General features: G+C 37.0%; 1 protein-coding gene across 1 annotated transcript; it reads left to right on the top strand.

Annotated features, from left to right (window-relative positions):
* Positions 1-80: 80 nt before the first annotated feature.
* LOC121420382 (glucuronokinase 1-like) lies at positions 81-19,033 on the top strand. Its single transcript, XM_041614988.1, has 19 exons — positions 81-241; positions 2,042-2,148; positions 2,613-2,657; positions 3,241-3,327; positions 3,743-3,809; positions 4,149-4,220; positions 5,650-5,738; positions 6,993-7,149; positions 9,406-9,483; positions 9,969-10,063; positions 11,675-11,780; positions 12,327-12,475; positions 12,837-12,897; positions 13,737-13,811; positions 14,316-14,393; positions 15,207-15,454; positions 16,875-17,007; positions 17,863-17,934; positions 18,802-19,033. Exons 1-19 carry the CDS (start codon positions 185-187, stop codon positions 18,898-18,900), a joined length of 1,875 nt encoding a protein of 624 aa, XP_041470922.1. The 5' UTR covers positions 81-184; the 3' UTR covers positions 18,901-19,033.
* Positions 19,034-19,370: the final 337 nt, after the last annotated feature.

Below are 19,370 nucleotides of genomic sequence, written 5' to 3'. Positions count from 1 at the left end.
TGTTATTTATTTGCCTCATTTTATTAGAAAGTCTTGTACATTTTAGCTTAGAGAAAGACTACCAGTATATTTGTGTTATCAATTTCCAGGCCAGTCTAGTCTGTCGACACTTCAACAACCTACAAAAAACGGGGCGAGAATTTTTCATTTTTAAAAAAGATAACTTAATTTGCATGTTTACGTGATGATTTGCATTATTCTTGTTGCAGGACATGGGACAATCTTAGAGAATGAGATTAAGGTTCGTTGCTTTGTAAATTTTCAATGAAGAAGCAGCTAAGCGCGCGCTTGATTGCTGCTGCTGTGTTTCGGCCAGTGGATCGTCTCCTCTGCCCCAGAGGTTCCCCGGGACTTGAGTATGCATGCCGCTCCCCGCTCTTGTGGATGACCACGTTGCCTGGCCTGGATGGATCGCGTGAAAGTTGCACGTTGGCTGAAGTTTGAACAGCGCTGTTCACTGCTTGTTGGCCGCTGGAGCTGGCGCCGAGCTGTGTTAGTGATAGTGGTGCATGGTCTGGGCTGAGTCTTCAGTCAATGGCAGCGTGGTCAAGGCCCAATTGACAATTTTGCGCCGATTTCAGTAAACAAAATTAGGTCAAATGGTGTTCATGAACATGATGAATAAATGGCAATTATTCCAAGAATTTCAGTTGAGCTGATTAGCATGTTTGCTGAAAAATGGGAAAAGGAAAGCACTTTAATAGTTAGGCCTAGATCTGCTTAATGAATTGAAAAATTGAGTAATTTTTGTCACTGAACATGCTGAATGGGAATTCTAAGATCTAGACCCTGTACTTGTTATTGGAATTGAAAAAAATTTCATTGCTAAATTTTTTATGTTGTGCAGTGAGTCAGTCCATATTGAAACATTACTTGGTTAAGTTGAATGAGCAGTAGAGGCGCACGGCCAATAAGGGAGACGCTTTCCAATAAGGGAGACAATCTCCCATATTGGAGACTTGCTTTGCAAAAGGACAAAAGAAACAACACCAACAAAAGCATGATTTTTTTCTACCCAAACTTGTCCCACTGAGGTCAGAAGCCTATTTGTTTCGTGTGTGGATGACAACAAATATCCTTATAAAAACAAAAGTAGACGCTTTTCAAAGTAGACGGTGAAAAGGGGTAATATTTCATGAGGAATCTGCTTATCACATTTTTATCTGCCGCCAAGTTAATCCTTTTTAAGCAAATGTAAACAAAGAAAATTGGTCTCCCAAACTGGAGACTGCCTTTGAAATTGAATACCCAAATTCTTTATAAAAGTCTCTGATATTGGAGATAATCTCTCTCATGGGAGACAGTCTCCAATATTGGCCATGCGCCTCTACTGATGAGTCTCGAGTCATCAAGGCTGAAGAACAGTCCTGATGCCCAAATAGTGATTCTCGATACAGCTGAAACTTGTTTGCTGTACATAATTAATGAAATTGGGCTGAAATATGTTTGCCTTAGATGGGCTGGCTGCCGGCTGCTCTATATTATCGCCAAAATGCCTGCAGAATCAATTAGCTCCAATACGAGCTGGATTTAACATTCAAGCTTTAAAGAAACCGTCAAACCGATCACATACTTCATGAAGAATAATGTAATGCTTATTTGGACTGCTCTTCTCACTTGTAGGTGGCCTACTGTCTGATTGTCATGACTGCATGTTCTAACTACTGTACGTCTGAGGGGGTATCGACTAGTGTAAATTTAAGCAATTCCTGGAAAATCACTTTTCTGCCTGCTGATGGTACTGTACTGTGACTGCTGTCAACATTGTAAAAATGACTTCCTATTATGATTTGACCAAGTGATAATTGATTGGTGAAAAGTGTTCTAGGAAAGCAAGGGAACATTTGCAAGTGGTTATGTCACTATTTTGGCTTTTGATGTAGAAAATGGCTGTGCAATGTCATTGGGCCGATCTTTCGGCAAGATTATTGAAACTACGCATTGGTTTGATTGTCTCGCTGAATGATTGGTATTATATTGCCTGTTTTTTTATAGTCGTGAGCTGATATTCACTTAACTTGGTTTCTCCTTATGTGTACAGGAAGACTCTTCAGGTAGATACAGTTCTTTGGAAGGCATCCCCAAGGCACTTCTTCCTGGAGTTGGTGGAAGAAAGATCCTTGATTACTGGTGGGATGCGATCAATACGTGAGTATTCCCCTCCTCCCCCTCCAACTACACAAAAATTAAATTAAAGATAAAAACAAATGAATTAATATAAGATTTTAAAAATATAGTAATAGCATTAAAAATAACTGAATAATAAGATGGACATACGATCTCGTATAGCAATGAAATATGCAGCATAACATCCGACTTCCAATTTCCATGATTTTTGTTAACCACCTAATTAATAGTTTCAGAAATATCCCCATTCAGACCATTCAGCTTAATGATGAACACGTTAAAAAAAAGACTTTGAAAATATCTCCTTTACTTTTCTTTAAATTGTCCAGAATACTAGATCTACATCACTTGTCCAATTCATCAGATTGTCCAAACTTTAAAAAAAAATATGGGAGTAAGCAAAATCGAGGTAAAAGTCTAGGCCTACATTCTTTCTATTCATTAAATTGATTTGAAACTGATATTCTCTTTAATTTTATTTTTAGGAGACAACACTTCTCAGAGGTTTACTTGGTGACTAATGCTGACAAGTAAGTCTGCTTTTATATCTTCTCTCACATAATAAGAAAATGCACTTGACCTCAGGGTCATAAACCCCAAATGGATTTTTTTAAGTGCCATTTTCAGGGTGGTCACAAACACTGCAAAGATTTTGTGAGAGTGCAAACGTCCCAAAATGGCCAAGACTATTATTTGTATTTCTCAAAAGAGTTTTTTGTACATAAGTCCATTCTCTATGTTACCGTATGTTTTGTATGTCCTATGCCACATTGTTCTATTTATCCATATTTTGCTGCACTCAACCCAGGTGAGGTGAATGGGTACCAGGTAGGAAGAAATTCCTTGAATGCTTGAGCGCCTAGGCAGCCCAGCTAAGCCGGGTAATAATAATAGAAGGCCCGCTGGGAGAACAGTTCAGAACTGAAGTGACTTCCCGGGTGAATATACCTATATTATTATACCATATAAAAGTGCTAATTTCCATTTATTTATTTGTTTTGGACAATGAATACTACCTTATGAACATTTTGAACTTGTGAATACAATGTAAAACGTCTTTTTACTTTTTCAAATTTCAGTTTGAATTTTTTGGGGTCTTTTTCATATCATCAGATACAAGCACTATGAAAGATGGGCCACAGCTCGAGATTTTCCAGTTGATAATATCATCAATGACGGTACTACTACATTCAATGGAAGGTACTAGTGATTACAGAGAGAATGAAGGAAAGGGGGTGGAGAACTATCAGCATCGAGATCGTATAACATTTAAGGTGCACATTTAATGATCAAGAACAGCCCAAGATAATTTGAATGAGCAGAGTAAAATCAACTGAGCATACCAAATCAGATGTGGAATTAGAAAGTTATGGCAGTTAAAGTTATGATAAATTTCATTGTATGATCTTGGTGCAGGCTTTTCTTTAATTTACATCTTGGAACAAAGAGCTTGATTACCAATGATAATATCCATATTGTTAGGAAAAGAAAAAAAAGCTGGGTTAATGATGAAGAGGTATTAGAATTAGCAATTGAGATAAAAGATGGCAAGTGCATGCCGCATAAAGACAAATCCTAGTCATATGTTTTGTGATTTTCTATTTCTTTTCTCCAGATTAGGGTCCGTAGGTGATCTTGATCTGGCATTGAGAAATAAACAGATTCAGGATGACATTCTTGTGGTAAGTCTCCATGTATGTTTAGATTCATTCACTCTAGGGGCCTGGGTCATGTGCTTCGCCATCGGGAACCCCATCCCCTTGGAATTTGGAAAAATATTATCCAAAATCCCCCCCCCCCCAATTTGTGAGATCAGTGTCAAACCATTCTGATTTTTATTCCCATCATCAAACTTCTTTTTTTTTCTCATATGTTTTTTGACAGATTTAACCCCCCCCCCTTTGAAAAAAAGGTTGCATTTAGTATAGAAAAAACTTTGGCAATGTTGTATAGTTAATAAGAAATTAAATAGTATTACTATGAATTATATTAAATTCAAATTGTCTTATTTTTTATGACAGGTTGCAGGTGATATGTTATTTCAAGATCACAAGTTTGATATCACTCAAGTAATACACTACTTCAGGAGAAAGGTGAGCTATGTTGCGAACATATATAAACCAAATACTGATAAAAACCAAATGTTGATAAAAAATTGAGACCTGAAATTTCCAACTTGGGTATATTCGATAGTTTAGCTCCACAAGGCATGACAAATTCAAGAACATGGAAAATGTATTGACAATGCCCATCAAATGACAATAAACAGCTAGAAGGTCTTTGTTGAAAATTGGTGACTGGAAAAGCATTTTCATCCCAAGTACTGTAGAGTTGAGAAAAAAAAATGCAAAGTTTGTCTGGAGTCCAGGATGAAACACTGCTGTTTTGATCCACCAATTTTCAACAAATGATTCCTGGTTCATTGTCACGAAGGGTGTTTGATAGTAGCCTACATTAGGTATGTCCTTAAATCCATCATGCAGAGGGGAATGTAAACTCCCCAATAAAGAACACTTGAATGAAAATTCCATGCCAAAGTAATTTACATACCAATGTAATGGCCATGTCATCCTGTGACCATAGAACATTAGATGGACAACTGATTGGAATGCCATTGACTATAAATTGAATGTCTCTTCTGTGAACTTCAAAGTCTATTCACTACTAAGCAGTCAAGCAGAAAGCACCTATCTAAACTTGCAGGTAAAGCCCACATGTTAATGTGCACAGTTTGAGATACAGCATGAACAACCATTGAGGTGGGTTAGCTTGGGCAATTCTTCTCAGATCTAATGTTTGCAATCCTCGTTACTTTCATGAAATGGAAAAGTGATTCTGAATCCTTGGCAAAAGGTAATACCTGTTGTTGAGAGACATCACCAATGATGACGATGCATATCAGGACCCGTTGCATAAAGGTCACCATTATGGTAACTTTTCCATCCAATGGTAACTTTCATGGAATCCTTGATTTTGATTGGCTGATGATAATCGTTACCATGGTAGTTACCATTGGATGGCAAAGTTGCCATAATGGTAACTTTTATGCAACAGGTCCCTGAAGTTCCAAGTAGTTCAGTAGTCATGTATCAGTATCTCACATGTTGTCTCTGGTGAAATGTGCCGGCAGCATAGAAACGATGTCAGCCTACAGAGCGCTAACAGTAAGCTCAGTCACACCTTGATTGTTGAGTCAAAACATTTATTTCAATGTGTAAGTAATGTATTGTTGTAACAATAGGCACTTTAATGGCTGTGTCGGGGCCTCTCTTAGTGTACTGTTAGTGCTAACAACGTTTCTGTGCGGTCAGTACATCTCTAAAAACGGATCTCTGTCGCGGTCTGGCATAGCAGTTCTTACCTTGCTGCTTACAGGCTTACGGTTGACTGGGCATGGGTTGGAATGGGGGAATGAGGGGCAAGGTATATACAGTGCCCTCTATTGTAACCTCTTGATATATATCTTGCACATTACAACAGCAAAATTACTAATTGCTAATTATGTTTATCCTGTGTTTTTAGAAAGGGGAGTTGGCCATTTATTACGACATGGAACCTTCTGAGAATATCACAAGTAGAGGCATGGTTGAAGTATGTCCACAAACTAATAGGTAAGTTAAAATAGCATTTCTACTAAAGTAAAACTTGTCTGTGTAGACTACCTCAGTGAGACCTGGCAAAAATAAAAATCATCTCTTAAAAATGAAAATCCAGCTCTTATAGTAATGACAAAAAAGTGGTCTCTATTTGGAATAAATTAGTTTGGGAATGTATCCATTGCTCAAAATCTTGGTCACTGATCATGTGTTTTTTTATTGCAATCAAATTGACTGATTGAGGTACAGTAAATAGAAAAAAAATAAGATGTCGTGGTAGGGAATGAGGCAATTTTGTCATTATCATATCATATTCCTTTTCTACTCATTATGATGGTAAAAAATAAAAATGACATGCAAAATCTATTAAGTCCTGCATATTGTCACCTGGCTTTTGTACGGCATCTATATTGGTACAAGTATTCAAGGAATTAGTTATTCTAGGTACTCATGCACTGCACCTGGGTTGAGTGCAGCGCAATGTGATTGAATTTCTTGCTGAAGAAAATCAATGAGTGGTGCTCTTTGCTTTCATCATCATTTTTATCACTGGCGGGTAACACTCATTCAATGAACAAGGTTATAATATATATAACCTTGTTCTCAGTTACATCCCCATGTGTGGCAAAATAATGGTGGCAATGTTTGGCTTAATTTCTCTTTTCATATGGGACAAATTCTTGATTTTCTTACACTGTCAGTTTTCATTACAGCTATTCATCATATAACTTGGCACTTATGCAAATTTAATTCTTTGAATTTTTTTTTTTTTCTTGATTAAAATTAGAGATTGAAAAATGAAAAATCTCTTGCCATATAACTTTCCACCAATAGAGGGCGTAAACAAAAATATGCCCAAAATTCAAGTTTTTGAGCGCTCTGGTGAATACAAAATTTATTCCCAAGTTACTAATGAAAAATAAATTGCAACTGTATGGAAATAAGTAATTTTGCTGACAAAAGTGATAATTTAATGATTTTTCAAAGTGTGTGCTATGTACAGCATTGGCATACCATAGTCCTACCTGTAGATTCCCCACAGGCAGGATGGTTGCAGTGAACAAGTGGCGGGTAATGGCCTTTTTTCCTAGTAATTTCAACTCTGGTTTAGTCCGTAAAGTTCATTAATTTTTACATGCAGAAGAGTCGAGCAGTCGAAAATGAGTGACATTGGTGGGATTCCAAGGTAAAAACCTGATCGTAGTGCAAGAAAGAGAAGCACCAGACCACGAAGTTTCCATGATTATTTTCTTACTCTTCCACTTTTAGAATCACCAAGTTCCTTGAGAAGCCCAGCGAGAGTGAGACCCAGTCTCGTCAAGCCAGTGTAGTCTTCTATTGCTTTCAGAAGGAGACACTATCCTCCATCCCAACATTCCTCCAAGCCAACCCTGATGTCAGACAAAGGACATTTGGAAAATATATGGTCAGTATCAAACCCCAAAGACCATTGTGTGTCAGGGGTCATGAGTAACAAATTTGTCCGGTAGAAGCCACTTTTTCTTCACATGAAATGGTCTTGGCTCGGATTGGATCGCTCAAGTATCAACAAAAAATTATTGAGATTCTGCAATTTCATGCATATTCATGCGAAAACATATCATCTGAAACTACCTCCCATAATTCAAATGAAATATAGGAAAGTGAAAATCTATTTTGATTTTAGGACTGGTGATAGAGAATTGCAGCCATGTTTTGAGGGAATGCTGTGGTGGGCACTGGATGGCTTTCACTGGGCATGCTTACTTTAACTTTATTTTCATTCATAAATTAGCATGCGATCGTTACAGGATGACGTCACATAATAAGCAAAGTGTACGTTGCCCGCTGAGAGGAACACTGCTCTCTGGTGCAATTTGCCAGTGTGGATAACTTGCTTGTATTCATAAGGTAAACTTTTATGAAAAGATGATAAAATATCAAAAAGCATGCCACAAAGCGATGAATGCAGTCACTAGAAATTTTACTGATACAAGCAAGACAACTTTGCAAAGAAGCATTAAATTTGTTAGCACTCTACATAAAAAAGTTATTAGTCTAAACCTGTAAATGTGGTCTCTTTGTCTTAACACCAGCTAGGCCAGGGGGGGCCTCGGAGGCCCCCCTCAACGAGTCGCACGATATTTTAGCCGCGCAAAATTTTTTGACTGCGCTGCTGGTAGACTTTTTACTTTCAAGTCTTGCGCAACTTTTGAGACCAACTTTGCGTCACCTGGGCACGCGGTTCCGAAGTTACGTAAACGTTATGTAAGTGCATGTCAGACCAAAAATTACTCCAAAAAATTTTGTGTACAAGGTCAATGTAAATAGTGTTTACAACCAAAAATCATAAATGTATGATTGTTTTTAGTTTTGCTGGCCTAAATGTATGTATTTTATGCTGTTTATGATCTTAGAAGAGTCCCCAACGAATTTCATTGAAAAAACAATGAAAAACAAGAGGTTCAAAAAACAAAGAAATACACAAGAAAATGCAAAAAACAATATAATACATAAGAAATTGATCTGATATCACAATTTTTTTCATGTACATGTACACTTGCTAAGAACATGACAAAGAGTTACTATACCAAAAAATTAGAACATTTGGAGCATTATTTATGGAGTTAAAGGAAAAAGTATGATATTGCATACTAATTACGCATAAATTAGCATAATTACGTAATAACAATTGGCATGAAAAAAATTACTTCACAATTTTGTAGATTATATCGCAGACAACCTGCATGCCAATTTTCGGCGCGGCCGACGGCCAAGATCTCAAATGAACTCCCAAAATACCCCGGCCTAGATAGGGTTAAGTAGAGATGAACAAGTACATTTTTTAAGTTTGTCCAGTTTGAACATTTATTTACATGTATCTTTTAACCCTACCTAGGCCGGGGGGGGCCTCGGAGGCCCCCCCCCTCAACGAATTGCACGATATTTTTGCCGTGCGAAATTTTTTGACCGCGCTGCTTGCTGAGTTTTTTCTTTCAAGTCTTACGCAACTTTTGAGACCAATTTTGCGTCACCCGGGTACGTGGTTCCGAAATTACGCAACATTATGTAAGTGCATGTCAGACCAAAAATTGCTCAAAAACGTGATTTCGTGTACAAAGTCAATGCAAATTGTGTTTTCAACCAAACTTCATAAATGTATGATTATTTTTAGTTTTGCTAGTCTAAATTTGTTCATGTTATGATTTTTATGATCACAGAAGAGTCCCTAACAAATTTCATTGAAAAACAATGAAAAACAAAAGGTAAAAAACAATATAATACATAAGAAAATGATTTGATATCACAATTTTATTCATGTATTCTTGCTAAGGACACCACAAAGAGTTTCTATACCAAAAATGATTACATTTGGAGCTTTCTTTAGGAAGTTAGAGGAAAAAGTATGATTTCGCATACTAATTATGCATAAATTAGCATAATCACTTAATAGCGATTCGCATGAAATAAATTACTATACAATCTTGTAGATTATGTCCAAGAAAACCTGCGTGCCAATTTTCGGCGTGATCGCGCGGTCGACGGCCGAGATCTTGGGGGGGGCCTCCCAGGCCCCCCCCCCCCCGGCCATAGGAACTCCCAAAATACCCCGGCCTAGATAGGGTTAACCCTAGGTAGATAGGGTTAACCACCAAGTTGTTGTGTGACAGTTTTGTTTTTGTCATTTTTTTAACTTCTATAGCAATGGCTTATAAATGAGACTCGTCATGAGGTTTATGGCATGAAGCTCCCTACAGGGTTTCAGCTTATTGGCCAAGTGGTAAGTTACATTTATCCTTTTTTTGTTTTTCAGATAAATGAAATTCCTAATTTCATTTATTTATTTATTCGTCCGTTTAAATTGATTCCAAGTTTGATGATTTTCATTTCAGTGAAAAATTTTCACTTTTACATCCTCTTGAATGAGCTCATTGGTGCCAGAACATTGATCAGACAAAACTTGGGAGGAATGAGCTATATATTAATATGTGTAATTAGTTGCAACCCCCCCCCCCCCAACATGCATTGAATTACTGGTTATGGTGGCAATAATTAATTCACTTTATTGTTTTTATACTGAAAATCTGTGTAATTCACATCTTAGAGAACATGCAAAACTAGGAACGGGTTTAAATTGGTTTAAATGATTATCAGGAAATTTTGAACTTCATCAGGGAAAAATCTGGGAATTTTGTTTTCTTGAAAATATGGGAACCCTGTAGTCTTTTAAATACCAATCTCAGTGATTTGTATTTTTTTATCTAGGGTCTAGGTGATTATGAGAAATGGCTGCATTTCTTCTCAGATAAAGAGACGCAGCAGAGATGTATGGTACCGTACACTGCCAAAGCTTATGCAAGGTAAGGTTCAATGTGATGTGTTGATCAGGTCGAAATCATTCTAGTATCATGTTTTTCATAGGCATTGACCCTATCTAGGCCTGGATATTTTGAGAGTTCCTATGGCCAGGGGGGGGGGGGCCTCCCAGGCCCCCCTTAAAGGGGAAGTTCACCCTGACAAAAAGTTTATTGTAAAAATAGCAGAAAAAATAATAAAAAATATTGCCGAACGTTTGAGAAAAATTCATCAAATAATTAGAAAGTTATTAGAATTTCAATTTGATTTGTGACATATGCGAGCAGCATTCCTACATAACGAATAGTAAAAAATCAATGAAATTTCATTTTCTCAGAAAATTAAAAATGTTTTTTCACTGTACCTTATGTATATCAATAGACAAATCATTTCACACCCGATCATGAATAGAAAACAAAATTAAGTCATCAGGAACCATGCAAAATTTGAAATTCATGCATTTTATATTACATAACACATGGGGCAGCTGCTCGTTTATGACGTCACAAATCCAAAACTTTGAACTCTAATAACTTTTTTACTCTTTGACGGATTTTCCTCAAACCTTCACCAATATTTTTAAATATTTTTTCTGCTATTTTTACATCAAAGTTTTCTTCAGGGTGAACTTCCCCTTTAAGATCTCGGCCGTCGACCGCGCGGTCGCGCCAAAAATTGGCTTGCGGGTTGCCCAGGACATAATCTACAAGATTGTATAGTAATTTATTTCATGCGAATCGCTATTAAGTGATTATGCTAATTTATGCGTAATTAGTATGCTAAATCATACTTTTTCCTCTAACTCCCTAAATAAATCTCCAAATGTACTAATTTTTGGTATAGAAACTCTCTGTGGTCTCCTTAGCAAGTGTACATGAAAAAAATTGTGATATCAAATCATTTTCTCATGTATTATATTATTTTTTCCAATTTCTTATTTATTTCTTTGTTTTTTTTACCTTTTGTTTTCCATTGTTTTTTCAATGAAATTTGTTGGGAACTCTTTTGTGATCATAAAAAGCATAAAATGAATACATTTAGACTAGCAAAACTAAAAATAATCATACATTTATGAATTTTGGTTGAAAACACAATTTGCATTGACTTTGTACACGAAATCACGTTATCGAGCAATTTTCGGTCTGACATGCACTTACATAATTTCGGAACCACGTAAACGGGTGACGCGAAATTGGTCTCAAAAGTTGCACAAGACTTGAAAGTAAAAAGTCAGTGAGCGGCGCGGTAAAAAAATTTCGCACAGCGAAAATATCGCGCGATTCGTTGTGGGGGGCCTCCGAGGCCCCCGACCTAGATAGGGTTAAGTTCATGAAAATGGATGTGTGCAGAAAAGTGTGGACTGTGAATGAAGTAAAATGAAGTTTATTTATTCCTTTGGTACAAAAAACAAATGCATGATACAAAGGTCCAAGGACCAAAATTGAATTGTAGTTTGCTGTTAATGTTTTTTGGCCAGGCACAAAAAGTTGCTCATCAATTGCCAATGTACACAGTTTTGTCTCCCATAGAAAGTGTGTAAAACATTAATCTTTTCTCGCCAAAGTGATTTTGGGTCTTCAGATTATGTTTTGTTTTTTCTATCTCTCTGTCCACAGGATAGGGTTAATGGGTAATCCCTCGGATGGTTTCCATGGCAAGACAATCTCTGTTTCTATCAAGAATTTCTGGGCTGAAGTCACCATCGTAGAGAGTCCTAAGCTGGTATGTAAATAACCATCACAATAACCACAATAAATGTAATGGTATTTACATGGTGATGGTGGTGGTGATGATGATGATGCTGATGATGATGATGGCAGTTATGTTGATGAAGATGATGATGATGATGGTGGTGATAATGACACTGATGTCGATGAAGATGATACTGATGATGATGATGAGAATGATGACGGTGATGTTGATGATCGGGATGGTAGTAGGAAACCTGACGATGACAATTGATGTAATTATATGAAATTATATGAAAAGAGTGCTGGCAATAAAAGGTTTTGATGATTATGATAATGTTGCAGCCAATGATGGTTTGGTGATAATTACAGTGTGATGTCACTAGGGGTTAATAGGTTGATGATGATGATGATGATAATGATGACGAAAGTAATGATGCTGATGATGGTGATGATTACAATGATAGTAAGGCCGAAATAAACATTTGGGGTGCTTGTTGACAGTTGTCATATTCAATTTGGAAACCATGTTATTTTTCATTCTTCAATTTCATCCCGCGTTTCCGATCGGTCGGTTTAGATCCTGGTACCCCATCCTCTCAACGACCCAACTGAGTTTGGAAGTCTAGGTGACCTTCATGGAATCAGTCGTAAGGAAGGCTACCTCGGAGGGCTGAGACTCCTTCAAGCCACTTGTAAAAAGTTCTACCAATACTGCTCTGAACAAGGGTAAGTAATATTATTTTTTCCTTGAAATTCACAACGTCATATAAAGAAAAGAGTCTTGTAGTATCATGATGCTATAACCGTATGCTACAAATTTATAAATGAAATTCTAATTATAAATGAAAATGATAATTTGGTCTCAAAAGTTGCACAGCATGTCAAAGAAAAAAGCTGCAAAACTTTGCTCTCTTCCTTTATTCTGGAAAATATCTTGCAAAACATCGGGGGGGGGGGGCTCTCTGGACCCTTCCCCCCCCCCAGTTTTTCAACGGTGAAAGCATGAGGAAGAGCTACATGAACATATGATGTAAACAGAAGCATGGCCTTATTCATAAACAAAACTATCTGTTTCTCGTTTATTTAGGATTGCCCTACCGAAGCGGAATTTCAAGTTGAAATATGACACGAACATTCCCCGTCAGGTGGTAAGTAGAGCTATTGAAATTTTGAAGTAACATACAATTACTTCAGCTTCTTGAGATGAAAGTTAAATTTAGAAAAACTCCAGTGGTCCTCTTTAGAAATTTAAAGGTAGGTTATGTCATTCCCAACAAATTTGATTTGACTAAAATGAATGACAAAAAGAGCAAAATGACAAATCTTTCATTAAAAGTTTTACTTCCAATATCAAAGTTATATCATTTTAAAGCTTTCTTTATTTTTTACATACAATTCTAGCTGTATACAAATGATAGATACTTCAATGTCACACACTTTTTTGTATCATAGTAAGCATCTTTAATCTAAATCATGTGATTTTTTTCAGACATCTTTTCTGTCAATTGTGGCTGGCATTGCTACAAGATCATTGTTGCATGTTGTCATAATTTTAACAGTGATGATACATATGTGTTGTCATGAACAGGTTGTATGACTCAGTGTTTTTATATTGAGTATTTTTGAGCTATGGATATTGTTTCTAAATTTGCTTCTCTTGTCTCTTTATCTCTGTTTTTTTTATGCTAGCACATCAAGCACATCATTGCATGTTTTTCATGATTTTGATAACAATACAAGTTTTATCCATTAAAAGTTTCTTTGATCGATAATAGTTTGGTTCTATTTGCGTCTTTCTTTCACTGTCTCTGTCTTTCTCCGTCAACATCTTTCTTGTTCTCTTCCTTTATTGATCTCTCTCTATCTCTTCCCTCTCACTCTTTTTTCAACCTTTATCTTTTTATGTCTCCGTCTCTTTCTGTTTGCATTTTCTCATCTCTGGCTTTCTCTTTGTTTCTCACTTTATTTTGATCTCTCTGTTTTGCAGGGCTTAGCTGGTAGCAGCGCCATAGTAGCAGCTACACTCAGATGTTTGATGCATTTCTTTGATCTCAACAACTTAGTAAGTAATATTTTTATACCCCTCTGATTTTCAACTTTACTCACCACCCATTGTAGCTTGTGCAGTACTGTGTGCCCCTTAATGGGGACTGATTAGAATACTCCCCCGGGAGTGGGGGATGTGCATACATCGTGTGCAGGAATGACTGATTGAATTTGATGACTTGGGTTATACATCGGGAAAACGCTGAGACATGTCATTCCGATGTATTAAGCTCTATATAAAAGCAGATTATCATTAGATTATTAGCAAGGATGTGAGAGTTCAGATTTTTATCTGATTTCAGATTTTTTTCATTTTGATTTTCAGCTTAATTTCAGCTTTTTGGGGGCTTTCCTCTGTACAAAAAGTATAGGAGCTCTTTCTATTTCAGCCTTTTTTAACACTCTAGCTTTTTTCAGATCTTTTTATTTGTGACCACTCACACCCCTGATTATTAGCAACTCGGCCATGACACCTCTACGCACTGATTACAAAGTTCATTGACCTTTTTTCTCCATTCAGGATCTTCCTAAGCCCCTTCAGCCTCAGTTCATCTTAGATGTGGAGATTGATGAGCTCTTCATCAATGCTGGTCTACAGGTGAGATATCAGTGGTACAGGGTGTTTCACAAATACTTGAGTGTAACCAAGATCAAGCATAAATTTCCATTTGTTCGTGGTATGTAATGGGTCAACACATTAAATAATATGCATGTGTTGGCGCATTAGCCTGATGAGTGGGTCATACGTAAAGATGAATGAAAGTAGTTGCAGTGAACACCGATTTCACTAGAAAGTCTGTAAAACCAAGCTTAATTGTCATTATATCATCGAGGATCTAGATCTGGTAGAATTACATAAACTGAACTTTGTGTGAAATCTTGATATCTACGCTGAAAAATGTTCACACTGAAGAACACCAACATGGATAAGTGCACGTGGGACAGTGTATTATTATTGTTTGAATGTCGGCCCGACGCTTGACCGAGTCCCGTGCTTATTTGCCAATTTCTCAGCAATTACACAATTTCTTCCAGAATCCTTTGGCACATATTTTTTTTACACAAACAGACACTGGTGGTAATTTCTGTACGAACTCATTTTGAAATCGTTACCACAACTGGCATTTATATTTGAAAATTTTACTTTTTTTTCTTTTTCAATATTCTCTTGTGCAGATAGAACTTTTAGACTTTTCCCTGGATAATCATGGAGTAACTAGCTCATGAGATCTATGAATACATAGACCTAGACCTTATACCTGGCTTATTTATTTTCTTGGACTGTGTTAATAGACCTGGATAACACGGTCCTAGCGTCTTATGGACTTCTCTCGGACCATCATGGAGCAACAGCTCCATGGGGTATATTAGACCAGGACCTAATACTTGGCTTCACTTATTTATTTTTCAGGACCGCGTTATTCAGGTCTATCAAGGAGCAGTCTACATGGACTTCTCTCGGACCATCATGGAGCAACAAGGCCATGGGTTGTATGAATACATAGACCTGGACCTACTACCTGGCCTGTGGCTGGCCTATATCAGGAACCCTAGTGATTCTGGAAAGATTCATAATAATGTAAGAGAAAGATGGACTGCCGGGGATCTGGAGGTCCATGGGGCGATGACAACCTTTGCTGATCTTACTGATCAAGCTAGGTAAGGATTGAAGATAGATACCTGGGAGCCCTTTCATAAAGCTGTTTGTAAGTTAAGAGCGACTTTAAGAACAACCGGTGATCCTTTATTATGTGCTAAACCATCCCCAATGAATCTATCATTTACCGCAAGAAAGGATCACCAGTCGTTCTTAGAGTCGCTCTTAACTTACGAACAGCTTTATGAAACACCCACCAGTTGTGGGAATGATCTCAAAATGAGTTCAAAAATAATCCAATGAAATTTCCACCAAAGAGCTTGTATATTTGAATAAAAAGTACTTGACAAATAGCTCTGGAAGGAAATGCATAATTGCTGAGAAATGAGCAAAAAAACTTGGAACTCCATCAAATGTCACATATTTTTCGAAGCAATCTTAATACACTGACTCAAATATGCTTTTCTGTGGTAGTGGTCATCAGAATTATCGATTTTGAGCCAAGATTTCATGATTTTACTACGATAAGTTTGCATTTATGTACAAGATGTAGATGTATGATTATAATTTGACGATTAACCTTGATTTATTTTAAAGAGAAATGCCAGTAGTTGCAGTAAACACTGATTTCATGAGAAAGTCTGTAAAACTTGGCTTAATTGTCATTATATCATCGAGGATCTAGATCTGGTACAGTCACATAAACTGAACTTTGTGAAATCTTGAAATCTACGCTGAAAAATATTCACACTGAAGATCATCAACACAGATAAGCGCACGTGGGACAGTGTATTATTATTGCTTTGAATGTCGTGCCCGACGCTTGACCCGAATCCTGTGCTTATTTGCTAATTTCTCAGCAATTAGACAATTTCTTCCAGAATCCTTTGGCACATATTCTTTATTTATACAAACAGACACTTTGGTGGTCATTTCATTGGATTCTGTACACTCATTTTGATATCGTTACCAAAACTGGCATTTACCTTTAAAAGACATTCTCATGAAAATTGTTGTTTGCTGCAACTACTGTCTTTTACCTTGATTCACACTCTGCCTTTCACATTCATGGGGAGTTGAATTTTCAGGCCTTAAAAATATTATATTTGCCAGAGGAAAAAAATCTGTCAGTTTTTATGCATGATATGAAAGAGCTCCTTCATTTATTTAAACATGAAGATCAAAAGTTGTTCAGGCACAAGCATCCTCCCCTTCTATTAGGGACAATTGTCTACCGCCCATTCTCTCATTTTATCAACTACTGCGCTAAATATAATTCTTGATACTAGTTCCTTTTGATGAAACAGTTATATAATTATCCCTTTATTGTATAAAATAAGATGATTGGAATGTTGCATTGTGGGGAAAGTGGCCAAGGACTTGAGAATCCGTTCGGGGATCACGCAGATACTATTCAGATCAAAAGCCCTTTTAAAATATTCTATCCTTTATTTTTTTCATTCATCCATTGTTCCCTCACAGATCTGCTCTTCAAGATGGCAACCATAGTGAACTCCTAAACCTAATGAATAAGAACTTTGATCTACGAAGGTCGATTTATGGCGATGCAGTTGTAGGAGCTGAGAATCTCAGAATGATTCAACTAGCAAGACAGGTGGGTGAACTTGTTGCGATGATAATTTTAATAATAAGCAACATTTATGTAGCGCTTAATACAAATCTTTCTAAGCACTGCATACTACTAGTATTACACCGGTTTTAGCTTGGCTGCACTTATCAGGCACTCGAGTATTCAAGGAATTGCTTTGTACTGGGTACCCATTTACTACATATGGGTGGAGAGTGGCAAATATAGATAAACGCCTTGCCAAAGGACGCGAGTGCTGTGTTGGGATTTGAACACCGGACCTTGTGGTTCAAAGTCCAGAGACTTATCCATTTAACCACCACACCCCTTCAAGTATATAAGTAATCAAGTAAATTTTATTGAGGCACCTTGCCAAAAGTTCAGACAGCAAAGACATGTAAACTTTTCAACTTTAATTACAAATGACACTTACTTTACACTGAGCAACCCTTTCTCTTGACAAATAATCATAGCCTCTCCCTCTCTGTTTCTTTCCTCCTTCTTTCCTGTCCTGTCTTATGCTATATGTATGTATTATGTTTTATGTATTATGTATTACGTACTATGTGCACTTATGAATGTTATATTGGGCCATCCAAACAAGCCTGATGAGCTTTCATTTGGTCCACCACTATTTTAAACTGTATTTGTATACTGCTTTGTACATATTTTAATTTTGTGGAAATAAATGAAATGAAAGTCAGAGACAGTGTCTTTCACGCAGGAATTCTGTAACCATCTTAGCATAGCTTTTGAAATATAAAACTGTGGGGAGTGTCAGTAGTATTTGGACAATTCTTACATGACTGCCCTGCATAATATGAAAAGTATGTTTAAAGGCAATAATTCACATGAAAACATCTTTATGTTTCTTTGTTTCAGTATGGATCATCAGCTAAGTTCTCTGGTAGTGGAGGAGCTGTTATTGGTCTTTGTTTAGATCCTCATCAGTTGGTAAGTTTGCTACCAAAGCTTTATTTAGGCAGTACCATTGGCTCAATTCACAAAGGCGGATTTTAAGTACGCTATTTCATTCATGAGTCCACTGTTTGAAGAGTAGACTCATTAATTGAATACAGTGGACTCATGAATAAAATAGAGTGGATAACCATGGCAACAGGCACGGTGCATGGTGACAAAGCGCATCAGCATTGGACAGTTTTTAATATACATGGTAAATAAATGTAATTTATACATGAAATATGCATAAACCAAATGTTCAATGGTTTTATAAACCACCTTTGTGAATTCTGCCATTATGCCTCACTTGGTACAAACGGCAGCAGTGAACATACTCTACTTTTTGACTTCTCTTGTTGGTGTTTCATAATGCTGTTCATTACTTATGAGCAACTTTACATAGTCTGGCGATCTCTTTTTAGGAACTAAATGAACACCAATGAAAATCTGGTTTGTATAAGTTTAGTTACCACAAGAAAGGATCGCCAGTCATTTTTAAAGTCCCTCGCAACTTTTAACAGCTTTATTAAACACTAGCCTGGGTCATTCTCATGATTGATAACCATGAGTTGATTTTAGTTCTCCACTCTCGTTCCATAGTCTTCGACCAGGTTATAGTTTCCTGAAGATTTGCTATAATAGCAAATAAACCACCTCTAAAACAAATTGGCCAATCTAAATCAAGGGATGTTGATTGGAAGCTCCCCTGACATCAAATGACGCGCTACCCTATTTGTGCCGTTATAAAGAAACATGATTTGAAGAAAAGCGGCCTTGCACTTTGCAATATTTTAACCCTAGATATGCATCTGTCAATAATCTCTTTCAAGTTTTCACTTGCTTTCATCTATCTCTTTGTAGGCTGAGCTGAAGTCTGCATTCCAAACTGAAGGCTTTGTGATCTGTGATGTCATCCCGAATCCACCAATCGCAGACAACAATGGTTCGACCAGCAGATGACCTTACTTAACTAAACAGGAGGATAGATCCATTGATGCGACTGACCTGCCCTTTGGAACAACGATCCTGAATAGTTAGTCATGCTTGCAATGAAGCATCACTGCCAACAGGGTTCCAACAGTCATGGAAAATCCTGGAAAGTAAGGGAAAAGTCAGGGAATTTGAAAAATTTGTGAAAAAAGATGGAAAAGTCATGGAATTGCATTCACCTCATGACTCATGGCAGCTTTCCATTTTGCCGTGTCTCGCAAAGTTCTCTCATACTTAATTATCATACAGTGCTGTGTCTGATTTTGGAAACCGTGCCAGAAAGCAAGTCATGAAAAGCAGCAATTTAGTCATGGAAAAGTCATGGAATTTTGTTTTTAAATTTCTGTGGGAACCCTGTGCCAACCTATTTCATTCCCAGAAGGTTTGCCCATTCAAAAAACATGATTTCCCATGGGTCTTTTTTTTCATCATTATTCATT

This window comes from Lytechinus variegatus, chromosome 8 (assembly GCF_018143015.1).
Source record: "Lytechinus variegatus isolate NC3 chromosome 8, Lvar_3.0, whole genome shotgun sequence".
NCBI classification, from domain to species: domain Eukaryota; kingdom Metazoa; phylum Echinodermata; class Echinoidea; order Temnopleuroida; family Toxopneustidae; genus Lytechinus; species Lytechinus variegatus.
The sequence above is the reverse complement of the archived record's forward strand: the minus strand, read 5'-3'. Positions and strand labels throughout refer to the sequence as shown.